The sequence below is a fragment of the Fringilla coelebs genome (genome assembly GCF_963513975.1).
Source record: "Fringilla coelebs genome assembly, chromosome: 1".
Classification (NCBI taxonomy): domain Eukaryota; kingdom Metazoa; phylum Chordata; class Aves; order Passeriformes; family Fringillidae; genus Fringilla; species Fringilla coelebs.
Genome location: NC_140028.1, coordinates 138252701 through 138278466, shown reverse-complemented (window position 1 = coordinate 138278466; position 25766 = coordinate 138252701). Strand labels below are relative to the sequence as shown.

General features: G+C 43.8%; 1 protein-coding gene across 9 annotated transcripts in view; it reads right to left on the bottom strand.

The window, feature by feature from the left end:
- Positions 1-15740: 15740 nt before the first annotated feature.
- Positions 15741-25766, bottom strand: part of SVIL (supervillin) — a gene marked incomplete at its 5' end in the record, with an annotated part of 133447 nt that continues 123421 nt past the window's right edge. For all 9 annotated transcript variants that reach the window (XM_084207189.1, XM_084207183.1, XM_084207181.1 and 6 more), the window contains 10 exons: positions 15741-16696; positions 16823-16978; positions 17781-17902; positions 18598-18741; positions 19146-19301; positions 20018-20151; positions 20962-21169; positions 21975-22080; positions 23267-23418; positions 25092-25368. In XM_084207189.1, the coding sequence (XP_084063315.1) occupies positions 16610-16696; positions 16823-16978; positions 17781-17902; positions 18598-18741; positions 19146-19301; positions 20018-20151; positions 20962-21169; positions 21975-22080; positions 23267-23418; positions 25092-25368 (1542 nt within the window). In that variant the 3' untranslated portion in view covers positions 15741-16609. The remainder of the gene's footprint in view (positions 16697-16822; positions 16979-17780; positions 17903-18597; positions 18742-19145; positions 19302-20017; positions 20152-20961; positions 21170-21974; positions 22081-23266; positions 23419-25091; positions 25369-25766) is intronic.

Below are 25766 nucleotides of genomic sequence, written 5' to 3'. Positions count from 1 at the left end.
CTCCTGCCATGGGCAGGGACATCTTTCTCTAGATCAGGTTGCTCAAAGCCTCATCCAACCTGACCTTATACACTCCCCAGGACAGGGCATCTACAACTTCTCTGGACAACCTGTTCCACCCTCATCATAAAAACTTTCATCCTGATGTCCAGCCTAAACCCTCCCTCTCACTGTTCAAAACCGTTGCCCCTTGTGCCGTCACTATAGGTCTCTCTTCTTTGTTTTTGGCTGCCACTCCACAATACTGGGAAAGGGAGTATGATGGAACATAATGTCCAAAGGAGCATTAATCCCCTTCCCCTGGGCCTCTGGAGCACCTACCCATGGGGATGCACTCCTGCTCCCCCAATCAGTGATGCTCTGACAGACTGCTGGGGAGAAGGTCATTACAATTCCTCCATGCATGGTTACACTTAACTCCTGGTGTCTCTAAAACCAGACTCGGTGGGGTGATGGGTTTGTTTGAACTTTTTTGGTTTCCTTGTGTTGTTTGTTTTTTTTTTTAAGTTTGAGTCCTTTATGTCCCAGGTACAAATGTCTGTAGGGCAGCAGAAGCTGCAGTGGCACCCTGCCTGCTTCTAGCTGATATCAGGTGAGGTAGATACCTGCTTGCCCTCTGCTGCCTGCACAGGACACTGCTGCTTGGCCTGCAAGTAAAGGTGGCCCAAAAGAAAGAAATGAGTGGGTGTGTGCTGGGCCAGCTTCACACCAGGTGACAGCTAAGGGGCTGGAACTTAATCTGACTAGGGAGGCACTTTCCTTAGAATTTATTTTGTCAGGCTTTTGGGCCAATGGAACTGGAAGGGATTGTTACAGGAATAATGCCAGAAGAAGCTCTGGAAAGCACAGTCAGGTCCCATAGATTTAATGTGAACTTTCTCAAACTGTGCGAATTTGGCAAGTTGAGTTTCCAAGTTCATCTGGCTGAGATGCTGACGAATCAAAGAGAGAAATCTCTGTTTCACTTGGGTCCAGGTGGAGCAAGGGAACTTGTTTTGGCAGAATTCAGTGTCCCAGAAATCTGCAATATGTATGCTGAAGTGTGTGCCCCTACCCTGTGGGCAGAGTGCAGTATCTGCAATAAACTTGTATAGCCTAAACCATGCCCAAAACAAGACAGTGCTTTTCAAAAGAAGCTGGCAAGTTCTCACCATAGCCTTCAGCAGTTGCAGTTCAGCCAGCTGATTTAATAAAGGACTTCAGTGTATGTTCTGCTTCCAAAAAACCAGATTTCCCTTTACTGTCCAAAAAACAACAGTCAATTTAGGGGAAAAAAAAAGTTTGCAAATATGAGTGTTTCCTTCAAACTGTGTGTTAGGCTGCTTTCCTGCTCAGCTGGCACTGCTTTGAAATGCATGTGATTATTTAACGTGCTAATTAAATGTCTTGTGTCACACATGCACTACCCCTTTTACCACTTATTTGACAGCTCTCTAAGGACCCTGTGTCCATGCCTGCACTGGAGCAGCACTGCTGCCATGCCAGCCCCAACCTCAGATATGTCTGGTGCAGCAGAAAATGAGAAATGAAGCAGAAACATTACCACTTTGCTTTTCTTCTGGGAAAACACAGATCCTCGGCATTACCCTGGAAAAGTAGTTCATGTTTGGGATACACAGAAATGCTGAGCAGCTCTTTTACACACAATAAAATATTATAATGATTTATTACATAAGAAACCTTTTGACTGTATTTCATGAGCTTCTATTATATTGGTTTATTAGAAGAGAGACAGTCCTCATTAAAAGAATTTCCAGAATTAAACTAGAAACATTATTAGATATGTTTGGGGCCATAAAAGTTTCATCTACGGGCAAGGCATGTATTGTTCCAAATGTGAAACTACAAAAATCCTTTTAAATGTGAGGAAGGTGACAGACCACAATAGTACAATTTTCCAAACTGTAATTTAGCTCTTATCAAATCTTATTTTCAGGCTGTGCATTATTTCTGCGAGCAGTCTTACATATAAGAAGTACCTTAGAAAAGGTTTGGAAGCAACTAGGTAAAAGACAACTGAGTTTGTAGTAGCTGCTTACTCAATTCTGCAGTCTGAAAATAAGGGAAGGAAGGGGTTTTATCCTGGAGAAGCTGAGTGACAGCTTTGTTGTGCTTGGCTTTCAGATCACCTCAGGCTTCTCTCAGAACTATTTATTTTCCACTTTACTGTGTATTTATTAAATGGTTTGTGTGATGCATTATAAAACCTGGAAACACAGCAGCAAAATCCATTTTCCTCATGTTTTACCCATCACCAACAACATAAAAACTTTGCACAGCTCGTCAGCAGAGCACAGGTGAGTGTCAAACACGTTTTCTTCCCAAGTCACACAAGAAAACTTCCTGAGATTTTGTGTGCTTTTTTTAGACTGGACAGCTTGACAATTCTGCTTAATGACACTAGAGGAGTTTAACATAATTTAAAGCTACTTTCATCACTAATCTCACCATAAAGAAAGTTGTGGGCTTTTTCTACTTCCCCAACTCCCGCCGATTTCATTGTCCATTGATGTCAACAGGAATGAGCATCCTGGGTGTGCAGAGGCAAGTCTGACATTTTAATGAGCCAAAATACAGGATCTGAACAGCACTGAATGCACGGGCCTCTAGAGATTACATAGATTTAGAGGAATGGGAGAGGAAGAGAGAGACAGAGTGGGGAAAAAAGGCCCATTTCTGCCTGCTTTCTACTGACTGGAATGGAGAGAGCAATTGGAAGGTGATAGGATTGCATCCAAGTCCTGATTTTTTTTTCCTTTAAAATGCCTGTACAAGAGAGACCCTCCAAAGGCTCTGCATAAACATGAGGTAAAAAACTATGCCTCACTTCTACTGTGAAGAAAAATTAACTGTAGACTAGGAGTGACCCTTCCCTGGTTTGATTTTCACTGCAATCCCAGGAAGTAATTACAGCTTGGTCACCAGGTACCTGGTGAACAAACACTCCCAGTATGTTGTAGGTAATTTCCATGAAGAATGAGATGTGGGATGAAGTCACCTCAGCACTGCCAGCGTGCTGCCAGTGACATAGGTGATAGCTGACTGCAGTTAACTATCCCTTTTTATGTCCTCTGGGCCATCCTCCACAAAACCCACACAAAGCAGGATGTCACACCTCCTTCGTTGTGCAAGCAAGGAAAGTTCCAGACTATGATGAGCAATGTTCTTCACCACTTCAGAAAAAGAGTCCTGACACCTATTTTTGTACTCAGCTTGGTTCTGGTAGGGATTTTAAGCAACGTGATGAATATAAGATTTTCTTTTCTACAGAACAACAAGCCTCACAGCAAAAGAACCTGAAAGTAAAGGCTACCTTATCCACTTCTTTGCTGAACTACCCCAGCAGCACATGGCCTTGTTTCCTTTTTCTACCTGGAGCAGTTTTCCCAATCAGATTTCTCCTCTGGGAAACCACCTTCTATTAATTTATGCCTCTGTCTTTGCATAAAACACATTTTACCCTGCTCATACATTTATCCCATTACATCTAATCGTATCTCACATTAGCCTCACTTGGTGTTTATAGCCTTCAAATACTTGCAGAGGGTTATTAGATCCTCCTCCTTAAGTCACTATTTAGAAAAGTTGTTTATGCCAAATTCTTTCAGGCTTTCCTCATCCAGCTGTTCCCTCCCACCTTTCATCTGATGTGGTGCTCTCTGAAAGCCTTCAGCCTGTCTGCCTCACCCCGGTGCGGGGTGTACAGTAACGATGGCAGCAGCCCTGCTGCAGCCCCAGCACACCCCGCTCTGCGCTAAGATACCTCAGTGGGCAGCCCCAAATCATACGGACCTCTCCGGGGCCATAGTGCAGCAGTGTCTGCTTCTTGATGTTCCTGCTTTCCAGATTTCTCTGTCCTATTGAGCAGTAGTGTTTCAGACTATTTTCCCAAATATATCAACTTTGGTTTTCCCAGGCACAGTCTAATTCGATTACTTCCTGCACATATTTCCAACATCTTCAGCTTCCCCCATTTCCCCCATATTATTGCTGCATCCTCCCTCATTTGCTTTTCACTGCTTGGGCCAAATTACAGTGAAAGCAGATATGAGCCAGGATGTGTATCCAGGCTCTCTGCCAGCTATTTTGCAAAGAAATCACCCAGGCCACAAGATCTCGCCTCTCACAATCACAGTGACAAACCGTGAGTTAGCAAATAGCTTCGTTTTTTCCAGCTCACATACTTACATGGGCAGCACCAGCAGCAGTCGCCAGCTGACCCAGGCAGTCACAGAGGCTTGAAGGTTCCCATCTCCTACAGTGACTTGCAAGGTGCCCTTAGGTCCTCAGGGGAGATCATCAGGTATTATTTCCAAGCAATTATTTGAGGTTAGACACAAAAATGGACGTGTCCTGGTTTTCAGATGCCAAGTGTTTATAGTTTCAATTAGGGGTTTTGGCCACTGTGCTACCTAAGGAATGAAGTTCTGGGCATGATGTGACCAAGAGTGGAAAGGTTCACCACCTTTGAAATTGCTTTTGTGTTGGTGAATGAATCTTAGCAATTTGGGAATTGTTTGCATGCGTGTGTGTGTATTTTAGCTTTGGAATCAGAGATCAGGCAGAGGAACATTAGTATTCCCAGAGAGCACAGGGCCTGAAGGAGCGATGACAAGTCACTGAAAGTCTGTGGCCTTACTTGGGAGTGGGGTGGCCTGTGCTTTAGCCAGGAAGCTGCTGCATATTTTCCCTCTTCAAAAATAGCCTGAATCATCTCACACCTACATAAGCTGCTTTCCAGGAGGTGACCTGCTTTCCTGAATCCAACCATTTAATCAAACCGGGCTTTATTTCTGTTTTAGTTCTTTATGTAAAGTTACTCCTGGTTCATGGACACTTTCAGCAGCTGTTCATGGCCTTTTATCATTGCACTGCTCAAATTCCTTGGGACTTTTTCCCACTTAATGACTGAGGCATTGTGTCTGCTGGGGCAAAGTGAGTGTTCCTAACTTTACCACCCCAGCTTTTAGAAAAGGGGCTCTTAGCAGGAAACTGCTTACATTTCACTAGATCACACATGACTCTGAAAACTAATATTTATTAAGTCAGACTTCATCCATGCAGCATTCCTGGTACTCAACTGCCTGATATTGGGCAGGCAGGGTCAGCTCCATGGAGTGGCTGATGGGATGTGGCTCACAGACCCAGCGCTCAAGTGCCTGGTGACACAGGAGTCACCTGCCCAACTTCCCCTGCATGAGCCTGGTTCCCTCCAGTCTCCCCCTGCACCCGCAGACTGACATCAGATGGTCAGGAAGATGACTGGAAGGTAACAACTCTGTAGCCTGTCAGTTCAGACACCACCCCCAAATCTCTCCTTAGCTGCAATAATGGTGTTAAAGGGAAAAGGCAAGACAGTGCTGCCTCCACCAGCCTAATCACAGCCAGGTCTAATGCTACTTGTGCAGAAGACATTAGTGAGGACCCCTGTGCCTTGGGGTCCCTCAGGAAGGGCAGGAGGACATCCTGCACAGCTCTAGGCAGGAATCTGAGGAGTCCTGCTGCAATGGCAAGGGCTTAGGGTAGACATCCAGTGCAGAGCCCTGGGTTACTGAGAAAACTTAAACATCTGTGGATTCCAATGATGGCATTCCTCTCTCCTCACTCTCAAGTGGAGCCATGGGCTCCTTTATTTAGTGGTGTAAGGGAAAAACCTTTTTGATACAATTCCCCTGACAATACTTTGGATGAGGTGACTCAGTCCTGGAATCCAGCAGTTGAAACAAACAGAGTTAGTTCTGCTGACATTTCATGTGTGATCTGAGCAGAGGTGACTGATTTCCCAGACCTTCCCTTAGCTGCTGTATGGAGCCTTAGATGAATTCAGGTGCAAGATGCTCTGCAAGTATGATGGCTGAAAATGGATAAAAGGAAGAGTGGGCATGCAGGGCACTGCAGTGGGCACAGTGACAAAGCCATTTATAGCTGCTCCCATGCCCTCCCTTAGCTTGCTCATTTCTGTCCATCTCCTCTTGAGATGGAGGCAGGAGCAAAAGCTGAAGAACTGCTGGAGCTTCAGCCTTAGTAAGTATTGCAAAAAGTAAGGAAGGGGGACTTTGAATGGTGTAACTTTCTTGGCCCTTTAATTGTCTGCGCTTACCCAGCAGCTGAATCAGGAAAAACAGCCCAGAGGAATCCCAGCTGGCGGGCTGGGAACCAGCACAGGTCCCCTGATGTCAGTGCAGTGCTGTGCCCAAGCTAACAAACCCAAGGCTTATTAGCTCAGGTGCAATGCCAGGCAATGTGTCAGTACTGCCATCAGACCCACTGCTAAGCCTGTGTGACACCAGGCTGCACTTTGTGTTGTTACCAACTCTCTGCACATGGACTGCCCTTGGCTGCTGCCTGGCTTGGGGTGTGCAGAGCTCATAACCACTTGGGGTGGTAACCACACCTTGCTTCAGGCCAAATGTGCTGGACCACCTCCCTCCCCATGAAAAAGTCATAGAAGTGAGAGGGAAGAAAGTTCAAGCTTGTTTTGGTCACTCATTTGGATCTATGCTTTGGAAATGAGCAAGGAAAATGCCAACAACTATCTTTCACAAGTAGTTCACCCTCACTCCATTAGTTCCCATGTCTTGGAAAAATGTCCTTTCCTTCCCACTTGATGTAAGAGACTGCCTGACTCCTCCTAGGTATCCAAATGTGTCTTACAAGTTGAAATTTTGTGGTCCCAAAATGCTTTCAAGAGACATGATGTATGCAGGTAACTAACATGTGCTGTCACTGTGCAGTGGGGCAAGAAGTCTGCTGTTGGTTATTCCATTTAGCCCATCCTAACAGTGTTCCCATTGTAAGGTAAAAAACACTTGAGCATTCAGCACATAAAGTGCTTAAAAATAATAGGGTTTTTTTGGAACAGTGGTGGTGTGAGGATGGGAGAGGTGGTCTCTGCAAACTGCTGCACTGTGATCTGGCTGAATATTTCAGCAGCTAAAGAAAAGCCCCTCTCCTAACTCTTCTCCATCCAGGCACCCAAATAAGGGTGTATGTGTTCAGCACAAGCACAGCTCTAAACCCAAGCCCCAAACACGAGCAGGTGCTTCTGCCTCTCTTTTCATCATCTGAGCATAGCTGAGGTCTCTTGCCAATTTCAAAGGCAAGTGAATACAATGGTGATGGGGGCAAAGCAGCTGGGGGGTGGCAGGAAGGGGGCATGGGGGGGCCCTGCTTGGCAAGGTGAGTGGTGCCTGCTGGGGTGGTGGGTAGTCCTGCCAGCTCTCTTTGTGCAGCTCTGTGAGAAAAGGGGGGAAGGAAGAGGCGACAACAAGTGAGCAAGTTCAGTCACTGAGGCCAGCGAGTCACGGCTGATCTGTGCCAGCCGCAAGCTGCTGCTTCTCTAGTCAGTGTGCCAGCTATTTTGCTGTAGTAGGGAAGAACCACCAAAAGTGTGTGGGTTTGTGGTTGGTGGAGCTGGAGGAGGAGTGATGTGGATCTTCCTTACTGACACATAGCAATCACAAATTCCCTCGCACCTGGCATTTGGGATGTGCCTTGGTGCACAGCCACAGCCTGGTTGGCCCAAACAACTGGGTCTTCAGGGAGAAGGAAAGAGAAGCTATGCTTTTCACAATTACTCCAGAGCAAGGAATGCCACAAAACCCTGGGTGCGCCAGGAAGTCATTCCTGGAGCTGCCACATGAAACAGGACCTCAGCACCGGCTTGCTTAGACCAGCTACCAGATAATCAGCTGTCAGGAAAAATGCTTGTCCCTAAAACTGCCCCTGCTGAAGTGCTGGTGACAGCCTGGATTCAGGACTCTTCCCTCTCCTTTGTGCCCTGTGCCACGGTCCCCAAAGGGCCACTACAGTTCTCATAGCCAAAATACAGGTTTGCCTTTTCATGTGCTTCTGGATGGAGCAATGTGGTTCGTGCCAACCACAGCTCCCCTTCCCAGGCTAGGATACACCTGCATAGGGAGAAGGTTTGGTCAGGGTAGGTCTGACCTACCTGACCTACACCCGAGGGGCAAATGTCGCTGCTGAAGGCTTTTGGTGAGGGACTCATTCAGCCATTTCGTAGTGCAGTGCTAGGGTAACACGGCGGCCAAAGTCGGGAGGTGGCACTGCCCTGCCGCCCCGCCGGCCTGGGGGCGAGCCAGGCACGGAGCCCCGGGCAGGCAGCCGTGACCTGCTACGGGAGAAGGGCCCTTGGGAAGCCAGGGGCAGCCGGCAGCTCCTGTTTGCGCCGCTGCCGCGAGCCCCTCCGCAGGGCAGAGCTGTGACCGGGGCTGGTCACACCAAGCTCCTCCGGGGCCGTGTGGCGATGGCCGGTGCTGTCACACCAAACCCTCCCGGGGCCCTGTGCCGATGGCCGGGGCTGTCACACCAAACCCTCCCGGGGCCCTGTGCCGATGGCCGGCGCTGTCACACCAAACCCTCCCGGGGCCCTGTGCCGATGGCCGGCGCTGTCACACCAAACCCTCCCGGGGCCCTGTGCCGATGGCCGGTGCTGTCGGGCTCGCCGGGCCCCGCGGCGCGCAGCGAGGGCAGCCCGGGCCGGCGGGCGGCGGCGCGGCGCCCCCTGCCGCCCGCGGGGCCACATGGCGGCAGCGCTCGGGAGGGACGGAGGAAGGCGGGAGAAGGGGAGAGCCGCGGCCGGGCAGAGGCGGCCCGCGGGGCTCAACGCCGGCGCAGAAGTTGCTTCCAGGGCCCACGGGGCGACATGAGGGAAAAGGGCGGCCGGCAGCGCACAGCCCGAGCGATCGGCTGCTCAGCCGTGCGACACGGACCCCTCGCTGCCGCGAGAGGCGCTCGGTCCGCCCGAGGGGCGGGCGACTGTGTGCTCCCGTCCCGGCCCTGCACCGGCGCTTGGAAACGCTTGGCCAGATGGGGGCACCCGGTGAAGTGCCCCGCGGCAACACAACAACCTGCGTCCAGCTCAGGATGGGCCAGAGGAGGGGGTGAGCCCCGCCAGGGACGATGCTCTCACAGCGATCTGGCAGCCCGGAGCGGGCAGAGGCGGGAGCGGGGCGGCAGCACAGCGCCCTGCCCGCCTCCCTGCGGTACCCGGGCGGCGCAGGAGGCACCGTGTGCGCGCAGTGCGCGGCGCAGCAGCCGCTCCTCCGCCCAGCCAGGCACCTGCTCTCGCAGGATCCGACGGCTGTGACTCGTGTGATGCAGCATGAACACGGGTCAAGGACAAGCTCCCATTAAGTTCAAACAAAGCTGGCAGCCTTCAGCCACTTCGTAATATAAAGTGACAGGACTTTTAATCGCTCTTTTCTGGCACTTTTCCAATGGTTTTTCCTCGTCTCTTCCCTCCTAAGAAGGCTCAATCATTATCCCATCTACCAGGACAGTTTCATCATTAGCATACATCTCTGACCAGCCTTTCCTGGGCTCTGGCTGCTTTCCCACACATGGTTCAGTCCCTTCTTTGGGAAATGGTGTTTTAAAGGTTTTCTAACTTTTCTGGAAGAGTTTGGCTAAAAACGGTGAGGGCTTCAGAAAGAACCATCCTGTAAGAGATCCCTCCACAACAGAGTGGGGAGGCCACATGTGCATGTGCTTCCAGAAGCTCCACTTCGACACTAGGTGTTTGATAAGGACCGTCTTGTTCTAGAGACAGAACATGGAAACAAATCTGCTGCTACCAGGCTTTCACAGACCACTGCCTCTTCTGTGTCATCAGAAATGAGGCAGATGTGGTAAGATCCTCAAAATACAAGACCACATATTCTTCTAGCACTTGGTCCTATGGTGTATGAACATCAGCAAGTGAGGTGTGTTGGGACAGGTGGTATCTTGTTTGTCCAACCAATATGGACTCTTCATAAACGTCACCTTATGAAGTCTTTGCATATATTTTAAAGACAAACTGTAGATATTCTACAGTAGCATCTGTCCAAACTGGTACCAAGACTGGCAGTGGTTCCAGAGGATCTCGTCTTCACAAGTCATTCCTGAAGGGCACCAGGTTGTCCCTCTATTGCTCAGACTCAGGATTTTCAAAGTTCATTCCTGTTGCTGCCCTGAGTAATTTTAGTTGGACCTTGTATGCTTCATGTCACTTCCAGCCTTCAGTCCTGCATCTGTTGCTGCAGAGACTGTCTTGGAAGGCTTTGGTCATCCAGCAACCATGTCTTGGCAGAATGCATAGCTCTATTGAAAACAAAAAGCATTGCAAAAATTAAGTCTCTTTTGCTGGAAATTTTAGTAGTAAACCAGAGGCTTCTGGATGAAGTCAAAGTCAAACTCTTTCTGGTAGTTTTCCTTTTGTGAAATGTTCAACCTTCCTCAGTATTTATTGCACTGGTGTGGTGCAATATGGTTCTGCTTCTGGTTTGCAGGCAAATTTTGAAAATCTTTTCTGAAATAGAGAATCATATTTTCAAGATCATTAATAAACCACTTGGAAAGAACTGGGATGGTGGTGGTGGGGTGGGGTGTAGGGGGAAATACACCCCCTACAACTATACAGAAAGGTATCAGTAATCATATTCCTCAAATATGAAAGTTAGAATTTAAAAAAAACACCCACATATTTAAATTGTAAAACTTCAGTGAAATGAGGGTAACAGTCAGAGTTGGAAAAAGAAAAAGCAAGAGAACCAGCAGAGATTTTACTTGGAAATGACTTACATAAATGACTTGAGTTCAAAAACAGCTTTCAGAGTGGAATGATAAAATGTTGCCTGGGCCCCCGTAGATAAACCAAGTCAAATCAATTACTTTTCTGTCTATAAGTCATGACCACTTTATAAAGTATGGAGTGAGCAAACAGAGGCACTACTAATAAAGTATTACCACTTCAACAACATTATTATATACAGCAGCTGATTTGGGGAGTAGGAAGCAGGTGCCTTTCCTCACTGGCAGTTGCCATGACCAAGAGTAGTGATTGTATTGAGGTTATATGTTACTGGCTCCTTAAAGACAATTAACAGTCACATGTGCAAACAGTTAACAGTTTATATAGCACATTTCTGAATTAAAGGGATTAAACATCAGTGTTCTGCTATGAAGCACAAGTGGCTCAGCAATTGTCACTGTAAAATAAATGTGGTGGTTGGCACAGCCTGGAACACACAGGCTGCAGAGGGAGATAGGGGAGTGTAAAATTGAGGCTGAGCAGGTATCAGTTAGTAAAATAGCAAATGGGGTCACTACAAATTGCATTCTCCTGACTTCCCTTGCTCTTTCAGCAGTGCATACATGCACTCTAAGACTTTTCTCTGGTTCAGTAACTTGGCAATTCTATGGGCAGGTACCTGCGGAGGAGAGAGCAGAACTTTGGGGTGGTTTAGGTAACATTGGCAGCCCCTCAGGGCCCTGTCCAGCTTGGCTGGCTTGGTAGAGCCAGAAGTGTAGAAATGCACACTGCAAGGGTTTGCCAGCACAGGGCCTGGACTGTGTGTGCAGCATATGTAGCAGAGCCAAGGACCTCAGGTGCACAATCACTGCCTTTTACCATGAATCTCTACAACTGACTCTGTCTTCAGTTTGAATAGATAAAGGAGAGTTTTATTCACATACCCCAGTTCCTTACTGCAATGAGAAAGCAGAAAATGAATGTTTCTTTTACATAAATATGGTATATTTTAGCAACAGAAAGTAAGAAATTTGCCCAGAGTCTGGTCCTTGCTGTGAAAATATATCCTGTGCTAGTCCAAGAGGCTACACTGAGCAGGAGTGATTTACAAAGCTTTATAAAAGTGGCACTCTGTTGTCAAGAGGGAATTGTCAGTGGGACAGGACTGCATGTGAACATGTCATAGGGCTGCCCTTGTGACAGTGGCTGTAGAAACAGGATGGGGACAACTTTGCCCCTTAGGTTGTACATCCTTGTGAAGGGCACAAGATTTGACACGAAAATGTGCAGATGCAGTCCCTGTTGCTGATTTCCTGTGCCTGCTGCCTGGGCACTTGGGCATACTGCACCAATTCTCCAAGGAATAAAGGACAGGGAGCACCCAAAGGCAGAGTACCAGCTGCAGAAAACATGGTGGTGTGTCGAGTGTATGGTACTCCCTCTTTTTCACCATTCCTCTGAAATATGCTGCACTTTAGGCAGAACACAAACAAAGATGATGATTTACTTAGCTTCAGCTCTAGAGCATGCAGCATGGGCTGTTTGGGTTTGCTTCTTCAGGGACTTTGCAGCTCTTGGAATAGTCCCCACATGACTGGCTCCCAGCCCACGCTGCTCTCAGTGACCCCAGAGCAGAGAGGCACATGGAAGAGGACTGTCCTACTCATGGGAAAGGGCTGCCAGGTGAATGGCTGGTGAAACCCTGCCATATAGCTGCATTTCCTACATCTACCCCTGAGTCTCACAAACTGGAAATTCCCACATGAAACATTCTTAAGACAGAGCAGAGCTTGGGGCTGCTAAACAGAGTTTAAGATGACCTGTGAGTCACAAAACAAGTGGCTGCATCCCTTTTCTGCTGGGATTGGTTGTACTTACCACTCAGTTATTTGGGCTGTGCCTTTGCCCACGGACAGGTTTTGCGCTTGTTCATCTCCAAGATCAGAAATCAGTGCCCAGAAAAATATTGCTAGCAAGAAGTCAGTACAACACACACAGAGCTTAATGTGAAAGAAGAAATATTATTAAAATATTTTATTATTATTATAGGACCAGGATTGTTGAATTAAGATAGAGGAAAACTAACACTGTGACAGCACTATCTCACAGTCTCAGGTTTCAACAAAACTTACCCACAGAGCCAGAATGAATGAGGAAACTGCACTGACTCTCTAGGCTGTTCTTTGGGCAGTTTTAGCTACTACCTCACCTCGATAGCAGCAGGAGTTACAATTAGCTGTTACTCTCAGATTAGCTGTTCTTCCAGGTTCTCTTACTCCACCAATCAAATTGCCTGAAAGCAACGAATCAGCATTAACCTTACAGGGTATATACATATGAGAGAGAGGAGAGAAAACAAACCTGGCATTTCAAGCACTGCACCCCAAATCCCTTCATCCCCATCAATTCACCAGTCCAATCTCAGGAGGAAAGCTAAAACTGTTCATCTACCTGGGCCAGCATCTCCTATGCTGCTGCCCTGTGGAAGTGTCCTAAGTGTCCTGCCTGGCTGAGCAGGACACTTACCCTGTGCCCAAAAGGGAATTCCCTGCAGCATCAGCTGTTGGTGACCACATCATACTGGGAGAGAACTGGAGCCTCAGTGGAAAGCAGGCATTTTGGAGAATTTTACTGAGCTATTTCTCCTCATCTACTACTTGATCCAAAAGGGAAACATTGACTGGGAGTTAGAAGCAGACTGGTGAAACTGCTCTTCCCCATAGTGCAGCCAAGCAGGGTTGATGCTGTGAGGAGCCTGTCCCAGCAGCCGAAACCTCTATTCCAGCAGGGCTGAGCAAACAGTGGGACTCACCACAGCAACCTGCCACTGCCACTTTCCATTAAAGCACCACAGGCTTTCAGAGAAGCTCAGAATCAGCTTTCACCAGTTCTGGCCATCTCCTCCTGAGCCAAGTACCTATTTGGGAGTCTGGTGGGACAGTGGCAGAAAGAAGAAAGTTCTCCCAAACGATTAAAGATTAATTTTGGTTTTTTTCTCCTTTTACCTATCTCCCATTTTCTCTCCTCTTCTGGCTGCTGCATACAGGTAGCAGATTTTTCAGACATAATGTTTTATTTGCTGTTTTGGCATACTAATGTATTCACATTTTAAGCCCATTTCACTGCTAACAAAACCTAATGTGGGCAGGAATAATTGTGTAATCAAAGAACAATACTTTTAAGAGTCAGGATGGTGCAGTTTAAAACCATAGGAAATAAAATAATGACTCAATGCCTGAAAGCTATGGGATTGACAGAAAACACAGTTCAGTGTATTACCTTTTTCATGTGCAGACTCCCTCCACCAGAAACTTTGCCTAAACATGGAGTTTATTTAAAACAAGCAAGAGAACACCAGGTAACTCAGGCAAGCAACCAAACTGACCCTGTCCCCCTAGCCATACAGGACATGTTTCAGCTCTATTTCCCATGCAGGGCTCTAAAATCAGTTCAAGAATATTTTAATGGCCCTTTGTAATTTTCAACCATAAATGGCATCCCCATAGTGGAGAGGGAAGGTAGCAGTAAGCTAAGGCACAATCTACAGGTCTGTCTAAGGCCTTACACTGATTTGCTTTCTGTTGTCAGCTTCACATTTCAGGAAAGCATTTTGATAAGTAACAGGTATATAATGAATAATAAAGTATTTTCTGCAAAACCTTTAAGTTTTCCTAGGCAATGTTATGATCAAAGCACCCAGGTAGAAAGTTGGGTTCTGTGTCCTGGTTCATGGAACTGGGCCATTAGATACGAAATAGTGTAAAATTTACAGGAATCCTGAGTGAATTGTTTCAGTGCCTGCGGCCCCCTTGCTGGCTCTTCTTGTCTTTCAGCTGAGATTCTAAAGGCTTTAGAGGTGGGAGAATGTTGCCCTTCAGCAGCACTTGAAGGACTGACAATGTTTTCAAGAAACAAAAGCAAATGATACTACCCTGCCAGAGGGAAAAACAAGGTCAATCATGCTATGCAAATCAGCTCTCTGTTGGAGAGAAAAATCAAAACAGAGGAACCTGCTACCCTCATGGTACAGACTGAACATGAATAATCAAAACCTAATTCCTGCTTGATTTTATCACCAGGGAGGGTGAAAGAGGAAAATATATGGGTGCAAAAATGCTTAGATTAATACAGCAGTGACTTTAGAAACCTCTCAGTGACTGAAAAATAAACTTGTCGCAATAAAGCCCTGCATTTTCAAACTAACAGTGTGTCATATGCAGCTGAGGACCTCTGAGGAGCTGGCATGTAAACAGCTTTTTGCTGGCATGTGCGTAAGAAGCATTCTGTCTCTGAATACTCCTCCTAACATTTTCTTGGGTTATTTCATTTCAGTTCTTGACAGAAACCCATACATGAAAGGAAATACTCCACTGCTGAAAATTCACCTGTAATATCTCATTCTCAGGTGAACAGTACTTGTATATTTCTACATTTTTAATTCATTTACTTAAAGGCTTGGTTACAACTTACCAGTCCATCTGTCAAAACAAGATTCACTTTAACTATGAAGCAATATTTATTGCAGATCTTGCAGAAATCCACACCTCACACATTCAAATTCCCACTTCAAGTCCCTTGGCCTAGGAGAATGACAAGAGCAGCAACAGGCACCACCCAAAGAAAAGCTAAAACCTGAGATACCACCATGAGCAGCTCTAAATGGTTGCAGGGCAGAAGGAAAGCTATGCAGACAGGAATGAAAATGTGAAACCCACTAGGGTACAGAGGAGAACCATGCAGCTTATTAGAGATGCCAAATGCCTGAAAAACATTTCAAACCATAAGCAAATATTTACTCAAAGATTCTATTCAATGTCCTAATTAACTGAGTAAAAACAATTTTATCTTCAGTGCTTATTGAAAGAATAGACACAACACTCATTTTCAATTCAAATTTTACTCCCAATTGCACAAAGGTTGAAAAGATTTCTTCAAATTTTGAAAACCAGCATAATAATTTTGGTTTCGTATATAAAACAGGGAAACCCAAAAAATACAGAGTTGTGTGACTGACAGGTTCCAGCATTCAGCATTAAAGTTTTGCCCAACTTTATCTCATACATTGATTATTTTCTACATTATCTGCTTCTCATATTATAACTCTGTACAGTACCCACAGACATCAAAGGTTAAAATATTTTGAGAAAACACTATGTTAGGGAAGGTTCCAATGCTAGTACAGATTACAGTACAAATTACTGTCAAGTCAGAGCATCGCTAAGAGTTTATTCAGAAGCTTTTACTTTTGGTTCTTATATCACAAAAGACATGTTTAATGTTTACAACAAGGATTAGAAACTGAGATGTTTTTATTTCTACTATTATAAAAGTAACATAGGAGACCGTTCTAAGCCATCTTCAAAATGCAGACCAATCTTTTTTTTTTTTGTATATAAACTGTACACAAAAAACAAGGCACTATACATTTTTGGATAATAAAGTATAAAGGTTGATTCGCATAGTTTCTCAAGAAATCCATGCTATAAATACAAACGCTTTGTTCAGTTTAGCACCTGAAGCAGCACTGAGAACAATTCATTAACTATTGCAAAGAGAAACTTTTCAGAATGCAAAGGAGATACATATTGGTGGTATAGCTAATTCAGTACAAGCAACTGCCATCCAGCTACTTTTCTGTAGTTTTGACATGGAAGTCTTGAAAGTGAATACATATTGCATTGTTAAATACATACTTGTTCTATGTGTTTATATAAATATAAATTCTTTGTAATCCACAAACTAACAAAATAACACTTTACAAAGAGAACTTCTTTAAAAACAAAAATGGCAAGTATTGGATATAGCCAAAGGACACCTGCAGCAGTAGCTCAAGAAACTACTGTTTAAGTGCATAGGAGAATGGAGCTTAAAAACATTACCTTTAAGAGTCAAAACTGAATTCCATTTTCAAGAGTTCTCTTGGCCTTTATTATAATATTACACACCTCCAGATAGGTAGTCACTTATAACTTCGGATTGTTTTTATTTGTTCTGTAAATGTAGGATACAATTCTTCTAAAGGACATAGAAAGTGAGAGTGGACATCCCTTTAGTGCTCACTTCCATAAACACAGCTTAGAAAAGTCCTTTTGCCTTCTTCAGGTTAACTTGCTTCCAAGATGGCAGTGCATTGTACTCCTCTCTTGTCATCTCTAATGCAACCTGCATTTAAAATGAAAGGATGTAGTATTAGCAAAAGCAACTGATGAGTAGCACAATCAGCAAATTACTTTCTTGCATGGTTAGGCATAGATGCACAGAGTAACAGCGCACCTATTCTCTCCTTACCTCAAAGTCCTCATCTGAAAGGTAAATTTCAAGCTTCAGTGGATCAACTCCCTCAGGCAGAGGCCTAGCTAAGAGATCTGCTAATGGATACACTGTTTTACACAGCTTGGCCAGCACGTCCTCTACAAGTATTATCTGATTAGAAACATCAGCGTCCTGAAAGGAGAAAACAGAACAGGATCACAATGCTGAAAGCATCAGCTGTGCCCATGGCCATCTGCAGATGGCATGGGATAAACTGCCCTGCCTGAGCACAAAGCTGTATGTCCACGTGTGCACACAGGCCAACAGACCTGCCCCACAACAATTTCACACCTAAAAACAGGTCTGCACTTAGCAGAAGGACATCCTGTAGTCCCAGAATCTCAGTTTAAGACTGAAATCTGTATTTAGTCATGAAGCCAGCATTTTCTACTAAGGATGTCTGCAGAAGACTTACAAAACAGAAAATGTCATTTGTGTTGAGATGCCCTTTGACTGAAAGATTTTAAAGCAGCTACATGTAATTTGGCTGTGACTCTGAATCCCAGGTGAGGAAATCAGTAACAAAGTCCTTGGAGCCAGCTGATCCTTTGAAAGGTGTTTTGCTCCCCTGCACTTCAAATCTGGGGAACAGACCAGAGCTGCACACTGCTGCATGACTGAAACAGCCATTCTGTTAAGCTCAAACTCCAGCACATCTCTTTCTAAGAGATGATTCAGGTAACACTTTCCTTCTGTGAAAAAGAACATGAGAAGTTGCATGAAAAATAAAAAAGCAATGCCTCTGATATACACATTCCCAGTCAGAATTTAGCTGTGATGTTGGTTTTTTTTCCCCTGTGCAGACTCCTCAACTGTGCTTTCTAAGTTCATCCTCTGGATCTTGGGGCTTGACAGCAGAAATAATCAATGTTACTGACAACACAAGGCACAATTACTAGCAATAGGAAACAGATTATGCAATGAAAAGATTTACCATTTCTGTGATCTCTGCGATGTCTTCCCTGTGCTCCCAACTTGGGAACATATTAGTGAATGTCAGAGGCTCTAGGCCAGCATGAATTAGATAGGATTTGGGGGGCTTCTTTACATTTTTTCCTAAAAACAGTCAAAATACAAAAAAAAAAAGGAGGGAGAAATTACAAAAGGTACAGTATTTTGCAATCTCACACACTATTCAAAGTTACCTCCTAAGGGTATTTAATTTTTCCTGAAAAGCTGAAGCAGCTAAAGGCAGAAAGAATAAATTTTCCAGAATTTCTTTTTAATTAATATGGGACTTTTAACATGCTTTTCAGTATTTTTACACCCATCTTTTACTGTGTCTGACGGCAAAGATTAAAACATATATGCTGAAAATCCCCAACAGCTACTTCTAACTCAATGCCTTTTTTATCTTACAAAAACAGACTTGGAATGGAGTAAGCGGAGTGTGATGGTCTGAAATAAGCCAAATTCAGGTAAACAAAACCTTCTGGTGTGCTCAGCAGAAGTGTCCTGCCAAGAACCAACTAAGCTTAAGCTTGGAGGCTTAAGTGAGAATGTTTAAACTGTTAACTTGTGATTTTGAGGTGTAACACAGTAAATAAAACCTCTCCACTGAGAGCGGAGTCAGTAGAGTATCTTGGCAATTTGGGAACAAGGCTGTTACTAGACAAATGGTTTGCTAAGAAAGAGTGGGGAATGTATCTTCAAATGAGCTGATGTTTATTGATAACACTGGGGGAGCACCTTTCAGCTCAGGATAGAAGGGCAGGGGTGGCACACTCAGAGCAGGCACAGCAGTCTGTTACCTTTGCAGTACCGGAGCACCGTCTCCATGGCGCATTTCCTGTCTGTAGCCCACCTGATTCGAGCTGATCCAGTGATTTTGTTCTCTACAGGCCACCAGCCTTGCCACAGGTACACTTCATGGTGATTGTCAACAAGGAAGAGGGCTACACAGTCAGAAAATAACAAATCCATCGTTAGCCACTTACTAGTTTTTGTAATCCCCTAAACGGCCCCAGTCTTATGTGCTTGCCAGCATCACAACAGGATCACTTCAAATCTTACCAATTCCTTTGTTAATTATCCAGCTAAACTTCAACTGAACTTTGATTGTCTGATATAAACAATGTATTTTTACAGGAAGCTTCTGGGATACATACATACACTTGATTATTTATCTGAATCTTCATCATGGAAAAATTACTATTATTGCTTAGTACTGTATAAGCATCATGTGCACACATTTTCCTGTGGTATATGAGGTTAAAAGTGCTTACAATTACTGAGAGACTGCCCAATGCAGGATACAGTCATCTGGTTTTTTGTTACTCAAGTATTTTAAAGAACATACCTGGCTGTGGGGCAGTGTAAAGATCCTCTTGCAAGAATGGCATGGAATTGATGACAGCAGGGTCTCTTGAAGGGTAAACATACTCAGTGGCTGAGAATTCTCCTGATGAACTACTGAGGCTGAACAGGCGGGGTGTGAAATTGAACTTTCCAGGATCTTTAAAGAAAAAAAATTAAGAAGAGTCAGGATCTTTAAAGAAAAAAAAATTTTCCAGGATCTTTAAAGAAAAAAAAATTAAGAAGAGTCACAAGAAAAAATGTTAGACTTAAGTGTAAAAACTAATAATATACTTTAAAAGTGACTGTAAATTTTCTGGATTTTGAAAAATCAGGAAAGACAACCAGATGTCTTGAGGGACTAGCAACAGCTGTAAAGAGGTCGAGCTGAGTGGCTGGCTGCCATCAGGCTGAATCTGATGCTGGTTAGTTACTATCAGCCATTTCATAACCCGCTGTTCTGCAGCTTAAGTGAAGCAAGCCCATCACAGAGTTAGCTGACAAATTTTCCACTTGGTAAATCAATTCCCCCGCTACCTTTGTTGGCAGTTTCAAAGCAAAGGCTGGACGGGAATGTGAGCAGAACTGCCTCTTAAATCCCTTCAGAAGAGAAGCAAAATATATTTGTAACAGTGTTAACTATTGCTCTGTGCTGTCTGAATACAGAGGGGCAGCAGAAGCGGGGGAGAACAAAATGAAACACTTGGTTTTCCAGTACTTTGCTTCTAGAACAGTATTACTTAACTCCGTAAGATTTTTGGAAGCATTTCTCTACTCAACTACCAAAAAATTCTTCAAAAACTTTACATTAAATCTGACAACACCATAGACTAGTAGAGTAAAATGTGAGTGCCAAATCCAGGAAGGCAGATCTACCTTGCAACATGCAGTCATAGGCCTTCCGATCTCTCCTCCCCAGTGCGTCCCAGAATCCCAAGGGCTCTGACCCTTCATCACATTCATGAATCGTCACCTTGCTGCTGCTGTGCAGCCCTGCCTCCAGTGGACACCTATAATACACAAAGAAAGAGTGGACTCTCGTATTGCTCCTGCCCCAAACACAGCTAACACAAACCTGCTGGCCACTCGCATTAGTGGACCCCAAAAGTACCCTATAGGCTTGTTGCACACTTCAGGCCAAGACAAGCACTTTGAAAAATTATCCTAAAACAAGAGAGGGAGTTTCAACAGCTATTCTTGCAGCATTTGGATCCCATTCCCAGAGTGAAGGAGATGCTCACAGGAGTTCTCAGTAGGGATTGTCACTGCCTGCTTTTGTAATGGCTGCTGTCCTCCTTGCATGCTTTCCCAAGTTAATTTCCTGTTCCTTACTCACAAGGCTGGATTCTAATCCTCCTATCGAATGTTCTTTAATTTGCTGTTCAGATGTTTAGCATCTCACTCAAAATGGAAAATGACTTTGTTTTAACTGTAATTAGTACAGTGGGAAGAATGTGGGTGCCCAATCCCTGGAAGGGTTCAAGGCCAGGTTGCATGGGGCTTTGTGCAATCTGGTCTAGTGGAAGGTATCTTCCCATGCCAGGGAGATTGGAGTTAGATGATTTTTAAGGTCCCTTCCAACCATTCTATGAGTTTATTAATAAAGGCATTTGAACTCCAGTGAAAGCAATTACAGGATACAAGTTTTCTCCACTCTACCAAACCAACCAACCTTCACTCCTCCTCCTGCTGAAGCATGCACATGCTGCATTTGTACTTAGAGGACAGCTTTATTTATTTCAAATTTTCTTTGAGTAAGACTACTTCAAGTAAATTGGCAGTCTATACAATCATCTCCAAAACAGCGATCAGACACTCACTGTTCTTTGATTTTATTGGCTGCTGTTCTTCCTACATCCTTGGTGTGAGCCTGTGCTTTGCAGCCGTGCCACAGGTAAATGAGAGCTTTGTTGATATTGAGGACAATCATGGATGTCCTGGAACGCAGGCTGCTGCAGTGACACGCCACTTCAAGTAAGTTTCCCTCATTGGGAACTTCTCCTCGCACGCAATAAAGCCTCCAATCACCTGGAGCAGACAGGAACAGAGCAGCACTATTATAAAATCACATGGGACTGAAAATTCAAAACCTCTGCTCTGGAACAGCTGTTCTCATACTGGATGAATTTCACCTACTGCATGCCTACGTTGTGACAGAATGAACTAGCTAAGCACCAGGTTTGGCTAACATCACTTCAGAAACCCAGTGCCTTCTAAAACCTTGCTACGAGAGCACAAGTATTGAGATCTGAAGAGCTTAACAGAGCAGAAGAGTCAAGTTCTGCTGTTTCATATGGTGAGGAAGTGAAACAAACACAGTATTCCTCCTATTCAGCTCCTCTTTCCCTCTGCACCTTAGGAACATAAGGTCACAGTCAAATGAAAACTGGAGCATCTCCAAACTACACTTCCATTGAAATTCTCCTACTGCATTCAAGGAATATGTCACAAAAAGCAATGATTGGGTAATAAAAGCTTAGAGCTTTCTTTGGAGCAGAAGAACTGCTCATAAAAACTCTCTTTCTCCCCAGACTGTGTAGAAAAGAACATATTTTAAAGCAAATGGGCACTTGGCTTAAGTAAAATCAAACTAAAAAAAATTATATGTGCATCAATACAATCAAGTCAGCATGCTCTAGGGTGACAAAATCCATTCTCTGCTCAAAGAACAAAAAGGCTACCTTGAAACAAAGTATTGCAAAGCTGTCTCAAGAGTTTCATGGCATTCATTTTTCCTTTCTACAGAGTAGGGTAGTTGAGACTGAATACAAAGCTCTCCACAACAGCTAAAAAAGGATTTTGGGGCAGAAACTCTTAACTAACAATAATTTACTTTGTGCATTTTCTTCTTCCTCTTCCCTTCTTCCAGCATGCACAATCATTCCTCCTTGGAAACACTGCAAGAAGCATGGTGGTTCTTTCCCTTGAAGCACTTGTACCTGGAAATTGAAAGCACCACTCTTCATTAAAAAAATAAAGGAAGTATACAGACTCAGGAAAACTGGTCTCTATGGATTATTAAAAATTATATAGTTATGGCCACCCACAAAGATGGCTTTCCTTCTACTTTACAACTGCTGACTATTGTTTAAATTACCATATATCAGCATGCAATGGGTTCCATATGTGGCCTGCATACTAAAAGAAACTCTAGCTGGAATCCAACAATTGAGTTTCAGAGGATAGTAGAATACCAATTGAACTTTAATTTAAATTGGTTTAAACTAACCATTTTTTAAATTTTATGAATATTTACAGAACCTGTCCACCTTGACCAATGTTGACTGAAACCATTATGGAGATAACATAGGAACTGAAGTAGGTTCAAAATTTGCTATAAAACTGATTTCTGTGATAACATGCATGTTCTGTCTTCACTAAACATTGCATTTGGAGTATGAAACTGAAATAGCCATCTCCTAAATCAGCTAATGTTGCAGAGACTCTTACACTCTTGATCAAGGGCCCTTATATTTCTCCTCTATGAACTCCTGTCTTGCTGGTCATTTCTATGCTGCTGTTAAAAAACTAATTAAAGCAGGATCAAGGTACAGAAACTAACTTTAAACCATCTATCTTGTATGCTGGTAACAGTGAAGCCACAGCAAAGCCCAAGTCTGCCTAAAGACAAAGCAAATTAACTTGTTCTCTCAGCTTCAAACAGCATTTGCTAGAATCTCTGCAAACAATGCAATTAATATGTAATTACAGAGTAAGCAAATTCAAAATTTCCAATGTATTTTTTTGCCTTGGCCTGCAAAAAGTGCTTCTCCTTAGCACTAGGAAGACAGTCCTGCTATCTGAACATGCACTTGAAAGGATGGCATGAATGTGTGCAAGTGTGCTTCACCTATTCCTGCAGGGAAGGGAGAAAAGACCTTTTCCTTCAGCCTTTTTCAGAAATCCTTAGAAGCAGCATTTGGAATGACAATCCATAAAGGAGCTTATGTGTGTCTGGCAATTGAAATAATGTCAAAAGTAATTTTGAGGTCTGACTATTTGTAATGGCAAGAGCCTGTTTACAAAAGGGAGGAGGCAAAGAAGTTAATTCCTGTTTACTGTTCACGGCTATCCAGATGGCAGATCTTACCAGGTCTAGGAAGATCTACCATCTAGGAAGCTCACCTGTGCTCCTCTCTCTTCATCAAGTTCCACTGTCATGAGTGCTGATGTTCCTTTCTCACTCACTGTGGAGTGCCTTCCTTGCCAAAAGAAATACACACATTTCTCTTTTCCAACAGCCCGTACTTGTTGCTCTCCTTTTTGTCTGCTTCCAACTGTGAAACAGAGAGCACATGCTGAAGAAAGTATTCTGGCTATAGGTTTAAACAGCACATGGTTTCATCTCATCTGCCAGCTCAGCACTATCCCATCCAGAACAGGAAAGAAAAAATGTGCAATTGGAGGAACATTAGGTCTCCAAGCCAGAGCGTCCCCATGCAGAGCTGGCATTGTCTCCTCAGGTGGATGTAAGCCCACAGGCAGAGATGCCTGTGTTGGCTGGAGAAAGAGATGTAGAAAGACCTGTTACTATCTGGAGAAAAATAACTGACAGCATTTGAGCCAATTTGCATGTGAAATGGCATGTCCAGTAATGTTACCAGAAGAGTGCATTATGGCTGATTTTCCACATTACACACTGTTCTTTGGCAGCAGGAGAGGAGCTGCTTTTTTTTTTTTCCTTAAGAATCGGCATTTACTTGTTATGATAAGCAAATAATGTTTACAGCAAGTGAAATTCACAACACAACCACTTACAGAATATTGCAGTCTTTACAGCAAATAGAGAATAAACAGTTAGAATGAAATCAAAGCTTTTAAAAAACCCAAGAGTTTTAAAACAGATTAGAAAAAAAAATGTTAAAACATCTGCCTTGATTCCAGCAGTGCTGAGCAGCATCCAAGTGAAACACTTAGGAGAAAGCATCCTGTTTTTTTCAAGTTGAGAATACTCAAAACACTACTTACTTTAAAATGTATGGGTTTCATTCTTATCTGTACATTCAGCCCATAAAAGTACTGCCTCCTACATAAAAATTTATTCTGTTTTGGAGTGATGGAATATGTTTTCATCCATTTGGATTAGAAGTCTGTTTACAGTTCAGTACTAGTGTTACCCACTTCTCCCAAGACTTACAAGTATTTGTACTTTTGTATTTTTCTTGGATTTACCAGTATCTGATCTCAACGATCCTAACTAAGACCTACCTACATTTTTTTGGCTAAAAGCCTGAAGCTGTATAACTGTTACGGTGCTTTCAATTGACTTTAATAAGCTCTATTTGGAACAATCAGTTTTAGACTATTTGTTTTTAACTTACCACAAAAACCACCTATTCTTAGTTTAGTGCCAGAGGGGAGAGCTCCAATGGGCTTATGGAGCTGACTGGTTCTCAGGCTTTACCTGCTGCTCTCAGGCTCTTTGTCAGAACACTGCTGAGCCTCAATTGGAGATCAAAGGGTTTCCAGCAATAGCAGAAGGGATAGCAAGGGCAATGAGCTGGCAAGGGCTTTTCCTGTCATTGTTACTGATCCCCATAACCAGCAAAGGTTTTTCTTGTTGCTGAGCCTACTTCTTTTGCGAGACATACAGACCACTGCCATTAGTTCACCTGCCTAACTCTTTTGGTGTTAAGCTGTGGGCATAATTCTGACTTAATGAACTGTCCTGTGAACATGTACACCACCAATGCTGGGTAAAAGCAGAGATGGACAGCATTACATCTGGTATATCAAAAATAACTACAACTTCTTTATTTTCTACTGCTTTCTTTTAAACAAAATATGAAACTTTACATTTTAATGACCTAGAAAGGCTGAATTATCATCCCTAACCTTTCAAACTGTATCACATCCATGGAAATCTGGGTCTGGATCTCATCACTAACAGTGGGAGTTTTAGCTGCACTTCTGCATGTTTCAGCAGGATGAAATGGAATTGTTCACTAACCTGTAGTGCTCACCATGTACTTCCACTTCACCACGTATGTGTCTCCCTCATGGAACTGCCCTATGCTTTGCTTAGGCAGTCTACTATAATCGAATTCCAGGATATGCCAGACATCCACAGAGGCAGTGATAATTTCAAACTGCCTCCCATCTTCTCCTTCTACCAGTCCATAACCCCGGCCAATATTCATTCCATCCAAGACCGTGCCCACAGTTGTTTGAGGCACAGCTACCATTAGCATGACATCATATGGTTTAGAGTCAGATCTGGATTCTTCCTGTCAGAAAACACAGAGAAGGGATTTCTTCGAGCACAGCATTTTTTTCTCCTTGCCCCACAGTTCCAGTCAAACATTTTGACTCCTGCACATTTCAGTACTTTAGTATCCTGTCATTGTTTGAAGCCTTGTCAAAGCCACCTCAGCAGTATTCATTGAACTTCCTGGCTCATATATTAATAATAAATAAATAAATAAATAAATAAATAAATAAATAAATAAAAACAACACATAATATATAATTATATTATAATCTATAAAGAATAATAATAATAATATAAAACAACTCTGTGACTTCACTGTAGGAGGTGATGTTCTGACCCCTAGGTCAAAGCCCACAAGATAAAAAATGCGCTCTTGATCCTTGAGCACAAGCTTCCCTGGCTGCCATCCCAACT